The following is a 26,307-nucleotide window of genomic DNA, read 5'->3' on the forward strand; positions in this document are numbered from 1 at the left end:
CATGATATGTGTGTTTGTCATGTTCAGCTACACAACTACTAAGTAGTATAATGCACAGGCATAGTGAGGTGGAAATTGACAATCCCAGCAGAGCTAAGATGAGAGAAAACAAATGTATAGAAGATGTGCAAGCATTCCGAGTGTGACTTAGGTACAACTGCTACCGCATCTTTAGAGAATAGATGAAAACAAAATCATGAAGAGATCCTTGCATTCTATTTTCCTTGAAGGAGAAAAGAAAGAGGTGGTTGTTCCTGTTAATGGAAAAAAGAAGTTGCACTCATGTTTAAAACACAAGTATCAGAAAGAAATTTTTCAGCATCCATTTATGGCTCAATATTTCCCACTCAAAAATGTAACACTAGTTATTCATTTGCTCTTGACAGATGAAGGCCATAGAGAAACTTTTCAACATCTAGTAACTCTTATATTCCAGTTTAGTTAGTTGTTTTTAGCAAGTATGACTTGATTATAACTGACCATTCTCTCTCAAAGACATATGAAGGGGTGGCCTAAGATCAATTAAGTTACTAGGAGTCATTTTGATATCAGCATAAGACACCATTAACACTGAAAATTTCATTTTCCTTTTGCCATAGAGTGACTTTGTAGCAAGAAAGATCCAGGATGGAGGCTGCTGGGCACAAAATATGCAAGAACAGTAGTGGAATCTGGTACTGCAATCAGTTTATTACCACCTGGATCTATCCACAGTAAAGGATCAGGCCCGTTTGCTTGTTGAGGATAAATACACCTACAGGTGGAGGACCACTCAATCCTTCCTTTTTCCAGAAGGTTTATCCATAAACTAAACTTGCATAAATGAAGAAAGGTTGTTGTGGGTTAGAATGCTGATGCCATCAAGTTTCAGGCAAAGCCTCTGTTTCTTAGATATCATGATGCAGAGTGTACATGGAGTACATCCCTCCCAACACTGCTGGGTACATAAGGGGAATATATTCGATACAAGTACAATCTACACACCGATGCTAAAGAAATGGTCGGGATATAATTTTGCCAAGTAAGGATAAAACTACATAATAATGATAGAAGGCAATTTATTGGTAATCTGAGACCAAGCCACTGCAATGAAAACACACTATTGAAATTTTCTAAGAAATGCTGCTTCTGTTGAAGTCAATGGCAGTTCTGCAATTGGCTCTATTTTAAGAAGACTTAGCTTCTTTCTTGGTCAGAATCCCTTCACTTTCTGTAAGATAATTACAAAAAGAATAAACTCCTCCATGGGTTTCTAGCAACTGCTGCATTTTTTTCCTTGATACAATATTAAATACAGAATGACAAATCTGCCTGGAAAATAAAAGTGTTCTTTTCCCCATCCCCCCAACTAAACTAAACTACGTCTCCTCCAAGCAAATATTAAAAGAGGTTCTGGTATTTTTATCCTATTTCTGTTTTTCTTTTGTTTTGTTTTTCAAAATAGCATGGTAATACGGTTATTGCAATGTTTCTAGCTCAGCCTGAGGCATAAGTGAGAAATCTTACAGAAAAGCTTTCCACTGTAAGATGCTAAACTCTGTTTTCAACCATAAGCACCTCAGACAAAAAAAGATTTTCCAGTGCAAACACATCAAATACTCATGCTTTCTTCATAGGCTTTATGAAAAGTTATCTTTTACGGAAGCAAATAATTCATACTGTCAAAAGTTTTCTGTACATTGAAGTGAGGAAAAAAAGCACCAAGTCAGCACTTCCTTTTAATTCTGCAAGTCTGATACTCTCTAACACAAGGGTCAGCAGCCTGTAGCACATGCACAGATTTAGCATTCAGCATGCAGCGTACCCCAAAGGTTCCATGGGGTCAGGAACAGGGAGTAGATGGAATGTGAGAAAGGCAACATCTTCTTGGTCTTATCTCCTACTCACTACAAGCTGTCTCAATGACCAACTAATAAGCAGCATCTTGTGTAACCAGTATGAGTTCTCTACATGGGCTTTGGCACAGTAAACAGAGTGACCTGCCATTTACCGTGCTGACCGCTCGATGCACGCTGCAGCCACCAAACCATAGCATTTTCCCTGGTTTTGTCCATCTGCTCCGGCAAGGTAAAGCCAATGGCTGAGGCACCTTTTCTTTCAATAGGTGTTGAGCTGTAACTTGCCCTTCATTCCCTTCAATCTGTACGATGCAAGCAAACTCAAGGCTTCTGCTATTCCTACTAAGGATTCAGTTAGGGTTCAAGCCCACTTTTAATTCAGACATAATCTGAAGAGCACCACTTTCCAGGCTCTTTGGAAATAATACTGGGACAGGTGACCTCTAACTGACAAAAAATCAAATTTGGCACACTATCACTGAGAGGCTGACCTCAGTCTAAACCACACAATTAATACTTTACAGCATAATGTGCATCCTATTAATCATTCTTCTGGTAGGCTCAGTGTGAGCTAAGTAAATAAAAGTAGCTATGCAATACTTTGATTAGATGATTCAGACAAGCGGCTAAGTCTAATGAGCATACAGGCCGAAAAACGTAAATTAGCAATGCGCTTTAAAACAATACGATAGACTGTAACAGCCAAGTAGCAATTTAAAGAGTCAGTTACAATTTGTGCACATACCAGCTCGAAGATTTTAATTTCACTTTTAAACATTTTTCACCTGAGGAACAGCAATATCATCATTATAATGAACTGTTCTCCCAGGCACACATCACAATAGGTGCTGTTCAAAAATTCCAAAACATAATTCTTAGTTGGATTTCTTGTGTTCCTACTTCTTCCTCATAACCCACTCAAGCACACAAAGAGTCAAATTTTGTCTGGGTTTTAGACAGACAAAAAGAATTCTATTTAGTTGGCATACTTTTGTAAGGTGTGGCCAGCATTTGCTCACAGGGTGTCAGCAGCCAAAGGATATTTAGTTAGCAACCCTCAACATCAGATGAGGATGGATTGGAGCTTCAAACCCTCCTGCTAACTCAGAGAACAGTACTGAGTAGGGGCTAGGGAGCTATGGCTCTTCAGAAGGATAGTAACAACAATTTGCTAGCACTGTGTTATACCTTTCAAGGACAATTCGATCTAAGTGAAATTAATCAGAGCAGTACAATCAGGCAGGCAAGCAGGCAATAGAAAGGCCATTCCACAGCCTCAAAATATAATATTCTTTTTGAAAAGATCCAACGTTTCCATATACATGCAAAAAATAATTGTATATATCAAATGCTGAGTTATGTAGATGTGTATTGCTTTGGCATTTACTCTGCATTCTCCTGTAAAAACCCCTACGACTACACATACTCAGACATCTAGACTGTCTCCTTTCTTTTTTAAGCTACTGAGGCCATAGGTAGTAAAAAGAGATGGTAGTCTGAAATAATGAAGGAAGATCAAGTAATAATTAGAAACAACACAATTTTAAAGTCAGACACATTTACATTATTTGCATCAAAAAAGACCAAACAGAAATGCAGTCAGGTATTACCAATATTTCTACCAATGTTTTGGGTATAATGCTGTACCCAGGGTAAAATAACTGTCAGCTGTTTTTCTGAGAAGGTGCAAGGATTACTGGAAGGTCTGTTTTTAAATACTTCAGAGGTGTTCAAATACAACAAAAATGGGATTAAGTTGGACAGAAAAAAAAATATTTTCTTTGCACCCAGTATAATATTGGTAACAGCCTTTTTAAAAAAAAAATGATTAAACTTCAGATAATACTGGTGTCTTTTTTTTTAAAAAAGCTACCTGTTTTAAAAAAAAAAGACAACACCCATATTATCTGAAGTTTAACCAAAATGTTTGACTAAAAATGAAAACAGGACATTGATGTACAGAAAGATAAATGTTCTGTACAACGTAAAGCTGGTAAACAAAATGACACTATTTTCAAACCCAGCAGTAAAGAAAAAAATTGCTCTTTGATATCAGCCTCCACCTTGTGATGGATGGTGCTGATTCTGTTCAAGCAAACAATTTATGTCCAGCATTATAGTATCCTGTAACTACAAACTATAGAAAAAACCAGAGTTTAACATATCTTACCAATAAACATGGAAAGTAAATTAATACCTAGCTTTCTCTGTGTGTTATGTTAAGAATCATAAAACTCTAAACTTAGCAGCAGCAGTTTTAAGTTATATTCACAATTAAGACGGCAACACTCTATGATACAAAAATATCAGGTCAGAAAAATTAAATAAGAAAATCACTTACTGACATAGTAAGTGAAGATTTATTTCGCACTTACCACTTCAGGTTAAAAACCAATTCCTTCATAAATATTAAACTCTTCAAAAACCTTATTAGTCATGAAGATTTTATTTATTTTTTTTCCATAGTTTACACCTGCTATCTCTTCTTCAACACAGCTGTTAGGACAGCATTCCTAAGACAAATAAACTTTCAGCTAGCCTAACATAAGTGACATCAGCCATAATGTGAAACTCTCACACTTTGCAACCCCAAATATTACCTTCAGCCTTTTAAGCTTGAGCTGTGGCAGCTGAAGAGCAAATGCAGGTCAGCTGCTCCTGTGAATGCTACATCATGGTAAGTTCCAGCTGAGGTGAACTGCTGAACACTTCCTAAATGGTGTCAATGAGAGTCGTCAGGAGATCATAAGGCAGAGCCCCAAGCAATTTGATTAGAATCAGAGAGTAACTGGATTAGCGGAACTACTGAATTAGTGTTTGATGAGCTGTATAATCCATATGTTATCTTCACAGCACCATGAGCTCTAACACCAGCAACATGAATTAGTATCCACCCGTTCATGTGCCAGGTGACTCAAATCTCACTTAAAACAAACAAGAGGTTTGTGCAGGGGTTTGTATCAAAACTGGTGAAAAAACCAAAATTCACTACCTTGATCTAGCAATTCAGTAAAGATGCTTGCCAACTCCATTGGCATGTTCTCGTTGTTTTATTTTCTTTCATTTTAATGGTGAAGTTGGGACATATTCTCTCCTAAAGGCAAGATACAATCAGTCGGACAACTGCTAGAATCTTGTCTCCATGGGAGATAAAAGACTTTCAGAGCCCAGCACGCAACGGATGTCGGGTTCAGTGAGAGAAATGGCCCGTGCCCTTCATAGGGGCAGAAACTGCATGGTCAGCAGTGCTGTGACTCTCTGGAAGCACTTTTGCCAACTCTGTTGTCATGTATCACTTTGTGACATGGAAAAATATCACGTACTGAAGGAAGGCAAAATGCTCTCCTCGAGCAGCTGCAGGAAGCAGGCCCATCAAGATAAGCAAGCCATATCAGAGTGTTGGCAGTGTGCTTCTGTCAGGGCAGTCTAAGCACACAACCTCTCTCTTGTACTCCTGCAAGCTCTAGGGGTGACTATTCTGGTTTTAGTCATGCTCCAGACAAATCTAAAGATTCCTCCCAATCATGGGCTGGCTAGACTTCCTGCCTAGAATTACAGTGGATTAAATTACAAAATACCACTTTGGGCTTTCATAGTAAACATAAAATAAATGTTTAAAATTAACATCTTTTCAAGTTCTTTTTTAAGGTTCCTTTTTAAAATGAAGTCTGTTGCTGAATTTCAGTCAAAAAGCTTACGTTCCAGACTCATAAACTTTACCACAGATTTTTGTATTTGTAATTATCAAAATGCAACTTGAAACAAGCCTACTTTAGTGAAATCAGCTCAGCCATGAAATGGGATTGTAGTGAGAGTTTTATCTGCCTTCCTCCCTACAATTATTCCAAGGGGGAAGGACAGAGTAGGTTTTGTTACTATTTATAGTAAAGGGAAATGATAAATATCAGTGCTTAGTAAATAGTAGGCAATAGAGAAAATACAGTAATTTGGAGTTATGTCTTCACTAATATCTAGTAATTCACAGGTGGCATGTTACTTCTGTGTGCTGTATTTTATTTGACGTGTTCACAATCCTTTTTAAGTCAGTCACAAATCCAAACACAGTTAGCAGACAGGGTACTTAATAAAATCAGATTTATAAAACTACTACTGTGTGAAACAGCATTTCACCTATTAAATTTTTCTAATACAAAACCAGCTACTCAAATCAATAGAGAAAGAAAAACAATAAATAATGAAACTATGAGAAAATAATTGAGATGTTATCAAAGCCATAAATACATCAAACATTTCTGATGGTATCATAATGCACTCGTGTTTTTTCCCTTCTTTTTTTTTTTTCCTTCGCAAAACCTCTCCTGATATCTGCAGCTCCTAATCATTTATTCTATAAATACAGCTTAGTCGACTAAGGCTGAAATGTGCTAAGATGCAGTAACGTTTCAAATTCATACATGAAACAATTTGGAAGGTTCCCCCAGGCATTCGCGGCTGCGGCTCCCACTGCTCTGCTACCCACAATCCCCCCATTTACCTGCACGCTGGGCCCCCTCAGCCCTGGTCAGGAAGTGGTAAAGCTGATCCAGCTTATCAGGCTGCTCCTCCAGGGACTTCTGCTGCCATATGGCTGACCCAGGCCCTGCAGCCTCCCTCAAGGCATTCCACTTCTGTATCAGAGTGAAGAGCTCAGAGAAGGACTCGTGATAACCCTGTCGCAGCATGTCTATGCAGATGTTCTTCTTGTATGAATTCCTGTTACTGGGAATAAGAAAGAGAGATTTTAAGCCTTGAAACCTGTATTCTCTTCTCCGCCTTACCAAATAAGTACAGATAACTAAAACGGCTTTCAAGAAGAGACCTCTGCAGTTCAGCGGCGGGGGAAGAGGATTTTTTCCCCTGCTCAAAAAAGTGTTCTGCTAAAATACAATTGAGAATGCCACATCCAAGGGAAATAAATATGGCAATAATGAATAAATAGCAATATACATATTGAAAGGATGTGAAGAATATACTGGCATTCTTTAGCTGGTATTGGTAAAAAAGGCTTACTGATGGGAAAACCCCCCATGTTTACACTAGTTCCTGAAAACACAATGAACTCCTAGTTTGCTTTAAAACAGTGCACAGGGAAAAATGAGACACATTCTACATGTCAAAACAATGTATATGTTAAGTAGTTTTGCTGTAGGATATGATGGCTTGGTTTAAAACGTCAAACAAACGCCAAGAATGTAATCATTAGATATTATTTTCCTTCCGTTTAGCATGTAACTTCAGCTGGGACTGGTTTACTGATGCAAAAGTTTGATAATTTCTCTCTGATTTTAAAATCAAATGATACAATGATGAATTTATTTCAAAGTTATCTCATTCATAAACTCTGGTAAGATATACATATCAAGAAGTCATGTAATCAAATGTTCTCAAGAGGTAATATATCTTTTGAGGTATTATTTATGGAAATAATCAAAATATTTCTTTTATGTGGCATGAAACAATCCTCGTGTCCTATCCTGGAGAAAACTATGAGTCTAATGGGACTGCCTCCAACACTAAAGTATAGATGTAAAGGTTTGCAGGCATAGGTATATAGTGTGAGAAAACAAACCTTTGTCCTACACTAAAATGGCAAGGACTCAGATAGGTTAATTTTATTTTGTATATTCCATTCAATTTCCAAACTATAGTGAAGAATGTCTTTTTAGATTAAAATCCATTTAACCTCAAATTCTCAGCAGCTTTAAAATAAAGATGGAATTCCAAAACCTGAGATTTCTAGTGTACATAGTAAATTCAGATGACCTCATGCTAAACAATAGCCTAATGAGACTAATACTTCTAGTTTAAAAAGAGCTACTGCATTTTTTAACAGTGCTAATAAGCTGGAAGTGACGTAAAAACCATCCTAGCTAGGTGTCAATGAAATAAACAATAATGTGAGATGTATGAAGTAAATCTGCATTATTTCATATTTAATATGATTAGAATAAAATCTGCTACTACATAGATGCACATCAATCCTTCATATGTATTTTTTACATTGCAGCTGCAGAATTGGGCATAAAAATATGACAAAATCCTGATACAATTTAAAATAGACAGTAGTGGATTTCTGTTTAAAATATAAATAGATGGTTTTTGCAATGGAAAAGCATACATTGTTCATACAGACAAGGGAAAATATGTAACGATTCTGTATAAGAAAGCATTTGGCAGATTTGTCTTAGAAAAGTAATTGAGAAATCTTTAAACATTTAAATTTTAATTTGCCAGAATATGTTATATTTGTCATATATCAGATGCACAGTACATAGCTTAAAAATAATGTAAACATATTATGTTTATACATACAATGTATTCTCTGTGTACAGAGTGCTTTGCTTTTTCTGTTTTAAAATTATATCTAAGTAAAAAAAACTCAAAAAGGTACAAAATTCCTTCTAGCTGCCAAAGGCCTAGGACTGAATCCTACAGTAATAGAACTCGGAGCAGTGGAAAAACAATCTGTACAGTGGGCACACAGGCATGCGTATTTATTTATATAATATGATCTATGTATGTGTATATGTGTGAATGCATTCAATCATTAGACATACTGGAAGTAAACAAGAGAGTACTGCCGAAAGATCTTAACAGTGACTAAACAAAAACATTCAGTTCATTTTTAACACTCACTGCATACTCACCGAGCACAGCACCAATACTCGTATAAATAGAATAACTGTGCCCATGTAACATGTTATTTCCTGTAGACTGCTGCATTTTATGTGAAGTCAAAGCACATTTTCCCCACAAGACAGAATTATTAGCATACCAACACAGGAAAAATAAATACACTAAACCAGGTCAATTCTAATAGTGTCAATATTCTTTTAATAAATCCCATCCCAATTATGAAGATAATTGAAATACTGCTTAAGTAATCATACAGTACAGAGCAGATTTTGTCTTAGGCAAAGATAAATAATTTTAACCCACAAGAAATGAAGCTATCTACTGTATAAACATTCAAATTTTAGAGACATAAAGATACAAGTTACCTCTCAGTTATATTTTAAACCAGAATACACAGAAAGTGCAAAATAATATTGTTTCTTTACATTTCTGCAATATATAAGCCACAAGTGACTGATCACACACAAACGATACAATAGGGCTAGAAATTAATGATATTATGGGTATGAATGGTATTTGTGACACATAAGAGAGCTTGACATTGCAATGAATTCTGAAATTGTTTCAGTTATCAGACTGGTTCCAGATGAAAATGTCCGTGTTCTGTTTTTTTGCAGTAAACAGTGCTTTCAGACAGAGGAGCAGTGTGGATGAGGGAAGCAAACTTTTTGTGCTATATTGAAATAAACTATAAATCCTCAGTCCTCAAAATCCTTTTCATACTGTTTTTTATGATGCTGTGCAGCATGTAAAATGAGAGGTTAAATAGAACATCTCGTGTTTTGTATTACCGAAGATGACTACTTTATTTCTAATACCACTATCAAAACCTGATGCCTAATTAAATCTATATGGACTTATTTTATAAAATCCAACAGTTAGCAGTATGTTCCTACTCCATTAATAAACCAGTTTGCACTAAACCTTACTACCTTATGAATTATGATCGAGCAAGTAAGTTTGTTTTTTCCCGCAATGCACGCACGCCGATTTTAGGTTTCCTTTGAACAATTACGTTACTTCGAGAAGCAAAATGAAAAAAGACTGGCCTTTCATGGGGTTTGAAGCGGAGACGTTCAAGAGGTTTAGTGGTCTCTGGGGGCATCTACTGGAAATGTGGAAAACTGCAGGCGGGACACTACAAGAGCGCGGCAAGGACCGGGTGCGGAACAAAGGCAGGAACCAGCCCGGGTTTACGCGCGGGGCGCAGTCCCCGCACCTTACTCCGCGCCACGGAAGCGCGGTGGCAGAAGCACGCAAACGTCGCCCGCAAGCGACTGATCTGGTGGACTTCAAGGGAGCAGAGAGCTCGGTTAAGTGTGTTTCATTTCAAAATGGAATCGTGACGTGAATGTGAACCTGAAGTCCTCTTTCCCCTTTGGATGATCGTATGTGCCTGCCCGCAGGAAAAGACTGCAGATGGGTTAAAAACAAATTATTTTTTAATGAAATGTGAAGCGTGTCTATGTCTTTATGGTTAAAACGAAGAAGCCAATTAATCTGTTTTTAATTTAAAGCAGATCTGATTTTTGTTTTTTGTTTTGCATCGGGTTTTTGGGGGGGGTTTAAATCCACGAAATTCAACAGATGAAAACCATAATACTTAAACATCGACAATGCTGATAATCCGCTGTTGCTCTGACTGTACATTCATCTCTGTCGCTACCAAACCCCTGTTGATGTTGCTACATATTTATTTACACAAGCTGGGCAAAACAGGGAAATAAGGTCCCCTTGGTGGATCTGGTTAGGTTTTGTGCCTTTGTCCAACATCAACAGTTACTGCGATGCAGTGTTTTATGCGTGAGATGCCAAAAAAATTCTGTGCGCTTCTACGGGTGTGTGATGGGGAAGTGGGTGTCAGGAGAACTTTTAGCGCTAAATAAATAACCATGAAAAGTTAAGTTGTTACTTTACTGGTACCATGTTACAGATGATGACTTCCTGTATCACAGTATCACACAGGTGGAACCATGTATTTATTGAATGTGGATCTGCAAGCTCGAAAAGACAATGCTATTTTCAACATTGTGCTTTAAGTGTACCTGGATATAGCTACAGGCATTTTACATTTCTAAAACTACACAGCTACTTATATAATTTTATTATATGGATTTCTTTTCTTACTATCATTGCTATTCTAAAACAATCTAAAGTCATGCTGAGGAGTCACAGAAACCTGATTCTAATCTGCCTTTACCAGTGCACAAATCATAAAGGCTAAACTTTGTGAGGCTAATGAAATTACACTGTTGTTGCAATCTCAAGGACTTCCTATGTTACTGTATTTAAAAGACTCTTAAGCAATGCTGGGAGACAGGACAGTACTGTAAAACATTCCCTTTAACTTAAAATCCTGCACAACAAGGCTATTTGCATTCTACCCTGTACACTGAAAGAGAGAAAAGAAAAAAGAAAATAAGGGGCCAAGAGAGAGGTACCGGTGGGGAGAAATAATCAAAACAGTATAGCATAACACAATTATTTATCATGAGCTTAATTCTCCATGCCTCCTGTCTGGTGTGGTCAACTACAGACATGCAAAATAAATGCAAAAGTCTACTATTTTCACATGATGGATGTATTCTTTTTGTTATACCAAGGTTCATATCTTTATGACTTTGTAGGATTTAATTAACACTGTAAGTTAATGCCAGCTGCTTATTACATGTGTACTGTAACAATCCCATTTTGTAAAGCAGAAAATGGCATGGATTAAACAATGTTAGTATATAAAATATTAAAATGTACTTCCAGTGTAAAAAAATTACCAGTTATTATAATCTTTTAAAACTGCATTCAAATAGATTTCATCCACTTGGGATGTCCTTCTCCAGTTGATAAGTCAATGACTGATCTAAATGCCATAGATAAGGATCACAAAATTATGAAAAAAACCACCAAGATATTTTTGCTTAAGTTTATTTAAATAAACACATTTTACTCCCCCTCCTTTTTGTGTCTGTAATTCTCCAAGAAAATTAAAGCTACATCAAGTATGTACTTAGTTATTTTGTGTTTAACCTATAAGCAAACACAGGAGAAAAAAGGAGACATCAGAATTTTCCCACTAAAATTTGAAAAATATATGCATTAAGTAAAAACAAATACACTACACAAAACACTAAAAAGCCAAGCATGCTGTAAGATGTAAGTAACTTCAGGCTGCTCTGCCTGAGAATTTAGTTACAGCTGGACAGCCAAAAGCCCTAACAGTTTTGCAACACTGTTCGTGAACCACATCTAAAATGTATATATAAAAAACTTCTGCGGGGCACTGCTGAACACAGAAAGCACTTATGCAAATACTTGTTAAATGTGGAAGCTGAAGATTTTACTATCGCATTCAGTGATGCTAGATCCAGGTTAGAGTGGTATAAACCCATGTCCTCACACTGATGAAATCCACACTGTTGTGTGTCTGGGCTGCAATCCTCCCAAGTTAGGTCCATAGCTAACTTGAAAATATATCTGAATTGTGTGAGTATCAGTGTGAAAATTTATATGAATAAGTATTTTGACCCTTGGCTGGTCAAGGTACTCAGCATATTTTCACCACTTCCTGATACAAAGCTATTTAACTGAATCAGGGCACAGCTTTCTTTAATCTTAGTTTAAAGACTGTCCATTTAAATACTTTTCTTTTAATGAAATATTTACTGGATGTTAAACTGTAGACTATAGTAATCTCATTAAAGAAACATATGGAAGTACAGTAAATGCCATTAAGTAGTAATAGGCTATTAGCTTACCCATCAGAAGTTTTCATGAGTAAGGCTGAGAATTAAATTATATTGGGGTGGGGTGCATGTTTTTAATTCCAAATTATAAAGATGAAATACCTAATATCCAAATACAAAAAGCATAGAATTCCCCAACCCCCCAAGAGTTATAGAAAGAATTCCTTACTTTAAATAGTAAAAATAAAATAATAAAAATTGCATGACAATTTGTATGTATCACAAGAGGGAAGAACTAATACTTGAAATTGACTATTTTAATAGTTCAAGTTTGGTTTTTTTAATAGGAAAAGGTTTATGGAGCTATGTATTCAGAACTACTAATAGAAAGATGAAAATAAAGTATATGAGAGAATAAATGTATAGGCACTTTATGCCGTATATATATGTACAATAACTTTCAGTTAAGTTACATATACGTAATGCAGTATTTTTCATCTACTGCCTCACAGTCTCCAGCTGTTGTTGAATCATACTTTAACCTAAATCATGCAAAAGTGGATGCATAACCTGTCAGTAGGATCCCACAAAGAACAAATAAATTGAACTCGCTTTCTTTTGTTCAAAGCTACACTGCCACTTTAATACTACATAGAATGAAAAATTAATCAATTATAAACATCAAAGGATGGCACAGAAAAAGTATTTTAAAATTAATGTAAGTATTGTAATAATTAAGAATCCTCATTAACCCAGAAATTGGAAATATAAATTTAGCAATGAACTTTGGGAACATTCTGTCTCTAAACATAAATGCAAAGAAAGCACTAAAAATAAAGACAAAAGTACTATCCTTATAAATTTGTTCTTCATTCAAAAGCACACACACCTGCAATTATTTCAAGCCTAGCAACAACAAAAATTCGGTAATCTGTCTGCTTTTCTTTCTAAACTAATTATGTTAATTAACAAAGGTAATTCCAACCAGATTTTTATGGACTATTATTTATCGAAATGAAATATTTCTCAACTTTCCTCTTTTATTTCCGAACTGACCTAATGGACTGAGAGCCAGAAACCTCTGAGTTTGGGTCCCTTTCCATTTGACTGGAATGATATCGGAGAAGTCATTAAATTTCTCTGTGTTTCTTTCACTATGAGCAAAATCATATTTAGAAAAAGATAGTAATTATTTACTCTGTGTCTTCTCAAGCTGATGCTATATATTATCATAAAACCCTATACGAGGCTATGCATCTATTACACTATTGCTATGAACAATTCCCACAGTATTTTTACTTTTGTTTGTGATACCTCTTTCAAGTCCCCAGAAGAACTTACTCAGTAGTCTAAGGACAAATAGACCACACAGAGATTAAGAGGAAAAGAAAAGAGAGGGTTTTGCACAATTCAGAAGGATTCACTGGGAGAACTATTAGGAAGTCACGATTGTACCAAAGCAAATTAGACTTTCTTTATTTCAGCCTCTTTTTGTATGTTAGAGAGGCTTCACCTTTACGGAGTTCTTTAAAAATAGAAGTCAATTGTGTATTGTACATTATCTTCAGTACTAAATATTGTTGAACTATTGAAAAATGAAAGCACGAGAAAACCGTAAGACCAAACTTAGTAAAAACAACAAGTTACATAAAAAAGAAAAAACTTCAGCTCGCTGTGTTCTTCTTTATTAAAGTATGTCATGTATTTTATCTTTGCAAGAGTTTGATGAGTTTTTGCAAGTAAAATTCTGTTTCCTCTATACTTGCTAATAGTCATGAGAATCTGTAGTTTGCACCTTCCCATTAAAAATGTATTGTATTTTTTGAAATTATTCACCCCGCCTTTTATCCAGATCATGTCTTTGAAAGGAGGAAGTAGATAATAAATGGAATAATTCATGATTTCCCATTAAATATGAAACTTTCTTTTGCAGAGTTTAGAAAATGAAGTTCTACATAATGTACAGAAGTTGATTAGAACTTTTTTAACCTTTTAAAGAAAAACCTTTCACATTACACAAACGCACAGAGAAGTTTCTTTAGGAAAGGCAAACCATTCACTTCCCACACACTGCTGTTCTTTAGATCACTGCTTAATTAAATGAAATAATATGTTTATCAGGCCTGAGATTCACAGAGATCATTCATTTGACCAAAAGAATGTGTGCCTCTAAGTGCTAAAATCTCTTTTTGAAAGTTGTTTAATAAACATTGAATCCTGGTCATGGCAAGTAAGATTGTTAGGAATTATTCAGACAGCAAGAAAACCCATATTTAAATAATATTGTGAAAGAAATTTAAAATTCATCATCTAGCTCAATAAGTGACTTGTGCCATCTCCCTTTTCACAATCAGTGGGGAGTTTGGGATAGAGTGCCTTAATTTAAAATTTCTTTTATTATGAAAGGATGCATTTCTTTGGCTCCGATTCACCCTTTTCCATAGTTTTTAGTATTTCAAAGTGAAGAAATAGTCTCATAAAATGTAAATTAATTGACACGGCACAATATTCCACCAGTTCTCAACCAGAGTAATGTGAACAATGAGGATCATAAGGTGCTCTCAGGTCATATCCAAAGACTGCAAAAACAGCAAAATCTTGCTACCACCTAAACATGAAAGGGAAAGAACAATTTACGCCTTTCTCCTTTCACTGTTATGTCCTTCCTTAGCTGTCTTGAGCTTCCCTCTCTCCCTCTGTCTTCATAGTGTTATACAACAGAAGAAATGGAAGCAGCTCATATCACTGCACCACTAGAAGCAAATACTGAAATACAAAGGGAAAGCAAAATCTGCACCTATACATTATCTGTCTGTGTGTGAAATTGCCTTTTGCAATCTTTCTAGTAATAGCAGCTATCCCTCCTTCTTCCTCGCCTTAACCTCATGTCAACAAGATATTTTTCCTAACTCCTATTCGTGGCAGTGCCTGTCCCCTGCCCCTTGGGAGCCTCACTCCATAACACAGAAATGGTCAAATGCACATTACAACAGAAAATTCTCAAGCATAAATTATGCATATTCAAACTAGGAAGCCCCAGTAAAAATTTCAGGTTGTGAAAAAGAAACATGGCAATATGATAAGCTGTTGATGAAAAAAGGTCCCAATCTATTTGTTGAGTAAAAGATTTCACGGGCCTCCTATGAAGTCACCACACAAATTTATTTGGTAGAGTTGCCAGCTACTAAAAAGTCTGGATTAATCAACACTGTCATCAGCTATTTGTGTTCAGCTTCCATAAAGAACTGGTCCATCAACACAGAAGACTAGAATAAGGATGAATAGAAAAGTAATTAAATTTAAAACTGAGTACCAAAAACTCTCGTGATTTAAATAACTTACAAACACAGGACAAGATCAGAAGAAGCCCAGTCTAATAGCATGGCTTACTAGTCTATCATGGCTATTATGAAAGCAAAGAACAAAACACCTTTCAAGCGAGGTCTTCTCTCCATCAGCCCATAAACACCACTCTTCTGTCTCAGTGGAATCTCCAAATCATCCTGGGCTCTAATCAGGTGAGGAAGTTTCTTCCTCTTTAGTCCGGGGGACAGATGGGGTTGAATATTCAGAAACCCGCTGGTAGAAGTAAGGATGTAGGAAATAAATCTCTTATTTCCACAAACTTATCTTGAGCACTAACACTTAATCCCTCATTAATTTTCTGACATATTTTTTCCTTAAATCTACCTAGCTGATACTGACACTGACAACAGTAGAAACTTGGGGAGGAGTGTTGTAAATAATTCGTTTCTTCTAATTCTTCCACTGAACAATGGAAAAATAATCTTCTATAAGATGGCACCAACAAAAGATTTGCTTTTGTTTTGGACTTGCCAGCTTCTTGTAGACATGCTGTCTCAGGAATTAGTGAATGAGACTTCTACCTTATCCTTCTACAGCTTTCAAAATTCCACAGTTCTCCAGTGTGGGACTCAGCAGTAAATGTACATGTCTATGTCTCAGGTGGTCACCCTGAGCTTTCTCTATAAGCAATGGAGAGGAATAGATGCTTCAAAAGTACAATTCCCATTACTCTAAAGGAGTTCTCTAAAAGATGAGACTCAACTAATCAGGTGATTAACCTGGTCCTCTAGACCCGTCATACACAGATCAAAACACTTTGCTCTTTTTGCAGAGAAGAACAAACGTTTATGGAAGCAAAGAATTGCTACTATATTGATCAGTTATCACTCCTAGAGCAAACATTATATTCGAGTTTTCAGTAGACAATCTGCAAAGTAGTTTAATGATTGATCTTCCCAGTATCAGCTGAGATGGCTGGAAATTGTTCTGGAAGTCAGAGCCCATCTGTGAATGAAAGCCTTTGCCTTTTTGTGTTCCGGATAAACTTGAAATGGACCAGTCTCCTGGCGAATTCTAAGCGGAATAAGCCACTATATCTCAAAAACATCTCACAGAATGCATACAAGATGATATTGCCTCCTGCCTCAAAAAGTCATAAAATAGCATGTCTTTACTGATACTAATTTATCAAGGTAAGCTTTCCACAACACACTGATCCACCACTCAAAAGACAGAAAACACAAAATTTTTCTCCACATCAGGTCAGGTGAGCCTGTGCCCTCCCTGCATAATAACTGAGATATCTTACTACCAATGAGTCCTGAGCGAGGACAGTAGAACTCCACCACATGTTTCACAGAAATGTATCTAGTAAAACTGGTAATGTAATATTTTTTGTTACTACTAAACAAAGCTGTTTCTCTCATCAAAAAGATTTCAAAGCCTCTCTTTCTAGTCTCTAACTCTTTTTTGATGATAAGGTTGTCTTTAGACAACTTTCATTTGTATGAAGAGGAGAGAACTGTGACTTGATCTTTCTGGCCCTGACAAAAAGATCAGGAAACAGGAATGACAATATCAAATTCTGGTCCATTCTAGGCTCCAAACTCATTTGAAGATTCAACCCTGGAATCAAGCTCTTGATGGAAAACACCTTACTTCACAGTTCATCATGACCTTTTGGACTCTTAGATCAGTCATAAGGACAATTTCTAATTTCTACTGCAACTCAATTTTGAGCCATTAATGATTTGCTGAGTCAAGTCCAAGAACACAAAGTATCAGGGAAAGCACATTGAGGACCAGTGGCGTCATCAACCTCCTCAAAAGCTTACAACAGCCTAATTCTGTGGCAAGAAAGTAGTCACATTCTGCATTAATAGGAACTTTTACATTTCTTTTTCGTTTCCAGCTTCTTACTCCACATTCACTTCTTATTTCAAGCTAAAATCTTAGAGAAGGAAACAACAAAATCAATGAAAAAAAACCAAAGCAATATCCTGTTATAATATAATTAGGGTACTGTCTTTCTTAAGCAGTGTTTTTTCTTCTTCTTCTATCATATCACCCTTGGACAAAAAATTATTACAAAGTAAAAAAATAAAACATCTCCACATTTTTCCACAGAAAAATGATACTATAACATAAGTTCACTTAACAGAATTCTACTGATTTGCTAAAGTTTCAAACAGAGAACAGTACTGTATAATAGAAGGACAACTGCTGCCTTTTTTCCCTTCAGCTATGAAGAAACTAACTTATCTTTATTTTAAAGAATATTATGAAGGATACAATTTTAGGGAACAACTTTAAAGAATGTTGTTTATACCTATAAATGTACCCATAAATGTATGGGTACCTATATACCCATAGATCCCTTTATTTAGGAGGTAATAAACATTATCTGCCTAACATGTACCGAAAAAAAGAAAAAGAAACATGTTTAATACTAAGCAGGAGTGTGTCCACAAGAATTTGTCTTGGCAAAATAATGATTGACTTAGTAACTTCTATATTAAACAAAAGTACAGATATTTAAGTGGCATAAGACAGATACCTGTCCTTTTACATAAACATGCAATAATATACTTCTGGAATGGATACAATATTAAAAAAAAACTACAGAGCATATTAAAAGCCATTTCTTGCACTTTTTGAAATAAGAACATCTGTTGTCTGCCAAGACATAAAAAGCATACTAATATTGATTTCAGTAAGATTGTTTACAGATATGGTATTGTCTTTCTTTATAAATTGGTTTAAAATTACAGTCGATGCATTTAGTATTTTATAAGGAGATTAGCCTAGTACTAATATACCTGTGTAGTTGCTAGTTTGTTACCATTAGTTTGCTCTCAAATGATTGTATCAGGTTTATGGAAGGCATTGGTACATCACACACTACATAAATTTTTTAACTGCTGAGTATTATCAAGAGCTAAAATTCTGAGAATAATTACACAGAACATTAATGTAATCTTTTAAAATACATACTTAAAAAATCTCCATAGAAAGAACCCAGAATATATATGATATTTTGGTTTATTCTTCCATAAGGCTTTGATAACTCTGAAAAACAGCATATTGCAAAACAGTAAGGAAACACCCTGCTTTGTGCAGGTACTGCAGAACAGATGATAAAATTCTCACTTCATTATGGATTTCCTTCTCCACAACCTCCAGACTCAGGGTTTGGATACAAACAGAAAAATTCTATAGGAGGGTTTTTTGGTTTTGTGTTGTTGTTTGTGGTTTGGTGTTGGGGGTGTTTTTTTGGTGTTGTTTTTTTTTTTTTTTAATGTAGCAGTAAAAGGCTGACTTGATCAAATTAGAGATGTAAAATGCACTTTGAAGCCGCAAGGCCTTCCTAAAATAGCAGTTGTTTCCTGTGTAATCCACAGGGAGAACACTTCTGTCCCAAGCATGGAGTGTGTACGGTGGAAATTCACTGGGGCTACAGCCTGAAACAGCTCACTGGGAAGGCAATTCAGCCTGTGACAACCGCTGTAGCATGATGGCTACAACAGCGCTGCATAGCCTGTACAGAATTAGGGTGCCAGTAAGTGAACGTACTTAATTTCTCTGCTTGCTCTCGGGGGTCTGACACTTCTTCCCTCCTCACAGAGAAGCTGCGCTATCCTTAATTCAAGGGAACAGGACTTCTGTCAACATAGCATTTGCTTGGGAAGGATTTGGTCCTTATGCTGGTCCAGTTTATGCAGAATGTGACCGTGTCACAGACCAATCTCTGTTTTCTTGTCTTTAAGCAGGTAATATTTAAATTGGCTATGACATCTAGCATGATTAATACGACAGGATGATCACAGGTAACTGTCCTGCATCAACTACATGTACTCATAGAGCAGTAACATGCCACTTCCCACTGCCTCACCAGACTCACTTTCCTGACACTGTCAGGCTGCTCTCTCCCACAGACTGTGACGGTCATAACAGAGTCTCTCCTACAGAGACAAAGGGACAAATTGAACTCTGCAAACCCTAGGATGACATACTGAGAAAGTCCTGCCCAATCCCACCACTAGGCTAATCTGTAGTCCATCACCTCTGAACCTCGTCTTAAATTAAAAAAGTGGGTATGAGATTGCTTTAAACAGATTACTCTCATAGATCATCAGACCAGATACATTAAAATCTGTACAGACTTTAGCCTTACTAGCTTTAGCATGTTACCATTGTAAACATAAAAGCTAATCAGACATGTATCATAGGAAAGTGTGTTTGCTGGATAAGTATTATATGGTTTTAGGACACTGCTAAAGTTATTACCTTTCACATTGACTTGGTAATTTTCTAGATTTTCATTTGAAAGTTTTTAGAGAAAGTTTGCAGGTACATTCTTAGGCTAGGGAGGAGAAAAGCAGCATGCTTTGCAAGAAACTAGCTGGTCTAATTCCTGTCTGATTGATAGAATATTTTTATGCTGGCAAGGGTGATCTTGCAATATTAATTGTTAAGGTGCCTAGAGCCCTTGTATGTGCATCTTTTTTATTATTCAAATATTGAAATAAATAAATCATCTCACTTAAGCAACCAGCAGTTCAGTTTTGTTAGAATTCTTTCATTAATTTTGATGGTGCTGAACCCCAGATCCGTTAAAGACTCCAGAAGAATAAGTCAGTTGTAGTCTCTTGTAATTTCTAAATGTAAATACCTCAAATGTAAGAAATCAAAAGTTATCTAGATTTCTTTGGTTCATTGGGTTTTTAAATAACTAATGGTGTATTAAATGCTTCACTGCAGAAATCAGCACTTGGGCTTGGCTAAATAATAATTCAAAATTACAAGAACATGTATGTCGGCATACTAAGCTTCCATCCCAGAGGAGATATTTCAGAGAGGCTCAGAAATAAAACCCCACAAATGAAAAAAACCCAGCACAATGTCAAATATAATTACCAACACAATCTTAACAATAATGTTACAAGTGTGATATAATACTTTGGTAAATATACAAATTAGTAAACCCAAGGAGTTAAATGCTTTGATATATTTAAGATCAGGAGAAATGAACCATCACTATTTAATATCAACTTCAATTTTTAAATGCCAAGTTCCACTAAAAAGGGTAGGGCCTAGGGAACTTTAAATTTAAATGATTATGATGACTGGAAACAAAGGAAACAATAAACTTACGGATGTAAAAATGCCTCAAAAAAGCCAACTTACGCAGCAGCTTCTTGTTTTGACAACCCTTTGATATTCTTCGCCAAATAATCATCTATGCCATCTTTGTCTTTGATCAAATGAATCCTAAATTTAAATAAAAAAAAATTAAAAGAAACACTGTGAGGTGCTAACATAGACTTCAGCATGTATAATACATTAGCATTGCCAAGTAGAGCTAAATACTGAAATATTGACAAAGTAATATATCAGACATTCTATAAACACATACAAATATCTTTTTAATTTTTTGGTCTGTAGCTATCTCAAATCTTCATTTCTGAAATAAAACAAAGTTGGCATTAGCTTTCAAAGACTTGGTTAACTGATATTTCCATCTAATCAAGAAGAAATTGTGTAGTAGCAAAAGCAACACAAACTGATTAAGCTTTCTATATTTAAATTGTTTTCTAAACCAGAACTGTTAATTTTTGCACCATCAGTATGGACCACAGTGGTCGAATCTGTTTTGTATTTAACTTTTTTTAAATTAAAAAAAAAGAAAATAAAAAAAATCCAACCCAACTTAAAATGTTTTCCTTAGTGCAATGCAGACTTTAAATATTGCTCTCAGCTTTCCACAATTTGAGCAGCATATTGCAAAAGGTGGTCCACTAAGGGGGTAATCCAAAGGGCACTGAAATAAACAGCAAATTTCAGGATGCATGGATCTAATTTTAAAATTTGAACTGCACATCACTTCACTTTTCACTTGAGCCATCATCTCTTTGCATCTGCACTCTGACACACAAAAGATGGTTTGAGTTTTAAAGGGTAATATGCACTTACTGACCACAAAGTGTATTTAAATAGATTCTGATATCTCAACTGTAGAGGATATTATCTTTATAAAACTAATGTGAATTTATTTTTATTCTTCTTTAAAAGAGCATTAAGACTGTCTAGTTAATCACTCGAAGATAAAAGAAACCCAACATTAGTGTTCCACATAAATCTATTACTTTCTCTTTGTCTGTATTACACTGCTGTCTTTCATTACAGGGATGAGAGTAAATTCTTTTCATAATGTTAGCTAATATAAGTGTCATGCTCCTTATTGCTCTGAGAATACCAAAGACACTTCATGAAGTTCATTTAAATGAAAACAAAATAGCTAAGCAATGTAGAGATATTTTGACATGTCTGTATTTAAAACAGTGTAATAGTGAAAACTTCTGGCACAAATAGGGCATTTAAACTTGCTCCAGAATTTACTGCTACTGAGCTGCACCAGCAGAGGCTTATGCTTTCAAGCCGCACGTAACACAATCCATGTAAGTTGCTGTTGACCATGTGAAGTATACACCATATGGATATTTCCATATAATTTGACTTATAATAAATACCAATATTTAATCAGTATCAGAATTTTCACGCCTAAATGGTCACAGTTTAGAAAGATACATAATGCCATTAGGAGAATGAAAATAAGGTAATTATTGCATATTTTAAACTGCTGTAAAACATATTTCAAGGTACAATAGGTTTATATGAGGTAATAGAAAACCTGAAAAATAGTATCTCTGGGTAATTAAATATGAAGTATTCAGTCCACCAAATAAAAAACTTTGGCTGTCAATTGTACTTTAAGACTGCACTTCAACAACAAATAGAGAATAAACTAGATACAGGAGGGAGGGGAAGGTCCAAATGCTCAAACTCAGAGAGTCAACTACAGCAAGTGAATTCCTAGGCATCCCTATCAGCTCGCTGCAATTTATTCTACACTGCAGCTAAATATAATCCCAAACTGCAATGAAGGAAAACCTGATGCCTTCTTATTATCTTCTCAAAGGTATTTTAATAAAACACAATCAGGGGAAAAGCCCTGAAAAGCCTTGAAAATCCTATACAATTTAAAATGTGACCTGGCTTATAGTCAAGGTATAAATTTCTGAGTTCTTATTGGTAACTCCAGCTTAAAGATAACTACAGCCAAGGGGAAAAACCCAAAAGCAACAATTTGCAAACCAATTACTATTTACATCAGCTCTGTAATACCCTGTATTGAACTAATGCAACTACAAACACAGTCATCCATCATAAAGAATTTAAGTTACTAAAACTACTAAATACTTAGCTCATCCTGGCTGTTATTATCAATGATGTTAATGTAAGACAGAAAAGACAGGCAGACGACAGACAGGAAAAAATACCCAGTAGAAAATTCCATCGACTCAGTTTTCGACATGTGGGATTATTAGTCTGGGACAGAGTAATAATTGAGAGAACAGTACTCACTGAGGGAGACAAAAATATATGGATACAAGTAACTAAGAGGAGAAATTAGTGCAACAGAAAGCCATGTAGGCATGTGCAAGAAGAAGATGGCTTGATCGTATTATGGCTCTGTGGTTAACTCTCAGTTATTAAATACAGAAAAAAGTTTTCCAAGTCAGTTTTATTCATGATATTTTGAAAGATGTGAAACTGGTTCATGCTTCAATGAAAAAAAAACCCAACCAAAAATCTTGGTTTTCATCCAAATAATTACATTTTCAATGACCTACATTCATGTCAATGCTAAATGGAAATAACTTCCTATGGCTCTTGAATGGGTTTTGAAAACTTACGGTGAAATATCTACGTTGAACAGAACACATTTCCTATTTCATTGTTTTTCCCTTTTAATTATGAAACTTTCCTAAGAGAGAATTTCATTACCCTGGATTTTTGTGGTTTTAAATATTGCAAAAAAGCAAACATAATTTGCCGCCTTGGCATAGCTGATTGAAGCTATTCGCTGTAAAAATGATGCTCTGATAGAAAGGAGGTACATACCTTGCAAAGTCTAATGAGGGGCAAACAGTCTGCTCTATGAACCTGGGATGCTCTCCTGGGCTTTGTAGGATGTCTTGAGGCAACACATTCATTTTAACTAAAATAAACAAACAAAACCAACATTACTTGAAAAAATGCCTTCACAGTGATGCACTTTCTTATCCTTGTGCTATTTCTCAGTCAATTTGTTTATTTCCAGTGCACTACGTGTAGAACCAGACTCCAGTTCCACACAAATCTTTTCAGGCCTCACCATTACTTCAGCAAAAAAAAGAAACGGTCATCATCTTACTTTCAATATTTTTTTCTCTTTCATTGGAGTGTTTTAGATTTGCACAGTGGCAAGTGACTCAGGAATCTTACTTGCATCTGATTCCCTATGCTTTCTCAAGCTATCTAGCTGCAAGTATTAATAGTATTTTAACTTAATACATAAGGTGGAGAAATGATTGAACGTGCAGTGCACAATGCAACAACAGGCACTGTATTAATGTTCAGAATAATACGTAATCATAATGGTAACAATACTTTGAATAAAAAATGTAAGCAATGATATACTTACAACACAGGGTTTTACTCAAAAGCCGAAAGCCTCACAGTTACATAAAATCGTCTAGCTTGTCATTTTGAAGTACATAAATGCTAATAGGACTTTTTTCTCATATAGAGCTACTGTATTTTTTTCCCAAGTATTCAGTCTACACTTCCTACCATTAAAGTTTCAGCTGCCAGTTCCTTTATTTTGCATGTCTGTGATCTGAGGACGTTAGCAGCAGGAGCACCCTTACTTTTAAATTTGGTTTAATGTAGGTATTGCATGCCCTGCTGGTAGGCCTCAAGGCACAAACTTTTAACAGGAATGGAAAAACGGAATCGAAAAACAGAATATAATGGGAAAGGAGGGGAAAATTTAACTATTTGCTTCATTTAGTGAAAGGAAATTTATTTTACAGGAAATAAATTGTACATATGAATCAACTTGATACTGAATGGTCGGTATCAAACTAGCAGATAGTTTATGCATTAGCCTTTCTGGGATCAAAAGCCATCTCATTGATGCAATATTTTGCTACAGTTATAGTGAAGTAATTGTTTTAATTGTGTTACTTAGAAGGGAATAACAAAGGCAATTTTAGGTCAAAAAGTTGAAAGGACACATTATTTCCCCTCAGTCATTCTTCTAGGGCTTAATACTAATGATAACATTTGTTGTAGAAAAAATATTTTTTATAAACAAACTACTCTACTTTTGGAGGCAGCAACATTTTACACAAGTGTGTTATGGAAAAAAAATCAATAGCATACAAACGTATGGGTAATTCATCACTATAAAAGATTATACTTATAGAGAATAACAGGTTTGTAACCAGAAGCAATATAAAGAAGGAAAAACCTCTTTTTAGGAAGATGCTATCCAGTGAGAAATAGTAATTAAACCTTGGAACAACAATATTGAAGCCTGTACAAGATGCAAAGCTTTCTACAGGCTTCTTAGTTTTGAGGTATTAGATGAGAAAAATGCCATGTCTTAATGGCAGCTGTTGAATTTAGCAAAGCAGGAAAGCTGATCATCTGCAGCTACGGGGCAGAAAAGGCAGGGCCAAGCAGCTGAAAGGAGACCCCAAGAGCTCTGCTAGAGCCGTTGCAACCATGAAAAGCTATAGATGAGTAGTTGGACTCTGCGGCCTGTCACAGGTCTCAGGCTCCAGGTTACACCCTCACGGGACCTGGCTGGAACATACAATAGCTCCTCGCTGACGCTACCAGCCCATAGAAATCAAGCACATGGTAAGAGCAGCTGGCGTGCACACAGGTCTCACACTAACATGAGGCACGTACACATACATTTTTCTAACTACTGCCCTGACTTCTATTTCAACCTCAAAGTCTGGCAATAAAAAGAAACTTATCTGCTTCATAATAATGTCCATTCAATTCCTGAGGTGGGAGGTTGCTTCCACAGTGCATGGTAAATTAGAGGTGATTTGCAACCACAGAGACACATGACAGAAGGTATCAGCAACACATCCTTCTGCAATGGGTGCTATTATGTGCACATTAATTTCGCTGCTGATCATTTAAAGATTGTTAAGCCCTTTACCTCTTACTCCTTTACTGTAAGGCCCAAGCCACATCTTAATTACTTAATCAAAGACCCACAGAATTCAGCAAAAGACAAGGCAGTGCAGCTTGTTTCTGAGGAAGTGCTGCATTTAATCACATGAATAAGGGAATCTCCCCATAGGCTGCAATCGCTCCAACATGCATTGAAGCCCCCAGTAAAAATCCAACTCATTGTAACAGCCTTTCTCAGCACGTTTGAGGAAACCTGGTCACTGCCCCTTAGCTCTTCCCACATATTTTCTGAAGCACCTCTAAACCTAACTGAAGGTTGGGGATATCCCAGAGAAGGAAGTCGCCAAAGAAGTAGTAACAGCCACATCCAGCCGCCTTCGCGGTTGCCTCTGCTGCTGTCTGGCACCTCGGGAAGTGAAGGGTGTGGCAGGACAGATCTACAGCCCAGCCTGCTTTATTACACCGAAATTAATTTAAAAAAAAACCAATCCCAATGAAATTTGAAAGTCTACAGCCACTGCGATACACGTACTTTGTTCCAAAGTAACCCGGAGGAGGCCCCAGCCCCAGCCAGCGCTCGGTTTCGATGTGCTCAACAGGTGTTCCTCCAGCGCGGAGAGGGCCGCCCTTCGCTGCCACCCGGCCCTCACCCACCACCGGACAGGTACCGTTTTGGCCTCCCTTCCACCTGTTAACCCGCCCCCGTACTCTACATACCCTCAAGCCTGGGCTCTGTCGCTGCTTCAGCCTCTTAGAAGAAATAATAAACACATATACTAACGTGTGAATTTAACTTCCCAGGGGAA

The 26,307-nt window shown here is 36.2% G+C and overlaps 1 protein-coding gene across 1 annotated transcript in view; it reads right to left on the reverse strand.

The window, feature by feature from the left end:
- The window catches only part of TTC29 (tetratricopeptide repeat domain 29), a gene marked incomplete at both ends in the record, with an annotated part of 77,238 nt that extends 50,987 nt beyond the window's left edge, over positions 1-26,251 (reverse strand). The window contains 4 exons of the mRNA XM_009875836.1: positions 6,334-6,557; positions 20,648-20,731; positions 23,426-23,522; positions 26,014-26,251. Coding sequence (XP_009874138.1) covers positions 6,334-6,557; positions 20,648-20,731; positions 23,426-23,522; positions 26,014-26,251 — 643 coding nt within the window. The remainder of the gene's footprint in view (positions 1-6,333; positions 6,558-20,647; positions 20,732-23,425; positions 23,523-26,013) is intronic.
- Between the last annotated feature and the right edge of the window lie 56 nt (positions 26,252-26,307).

This window comes from Apaloderma vittatum, unplaced genomic scaffold, assembly GCF_000703405.1.
Source record: "Apaloderma vittatum isolate BGI_N311 unplaced genomic scaffold, ASM70340v1 scaffold3209, whole genome shotgun sequence".
In the NCBI taxonomy this organism is placed as follows: Eukaryota; Metazoa; Chordata; class Aves; order Trogoniformes; family Trogonidae; genus Apaloderma; species Apaloderma vittatum.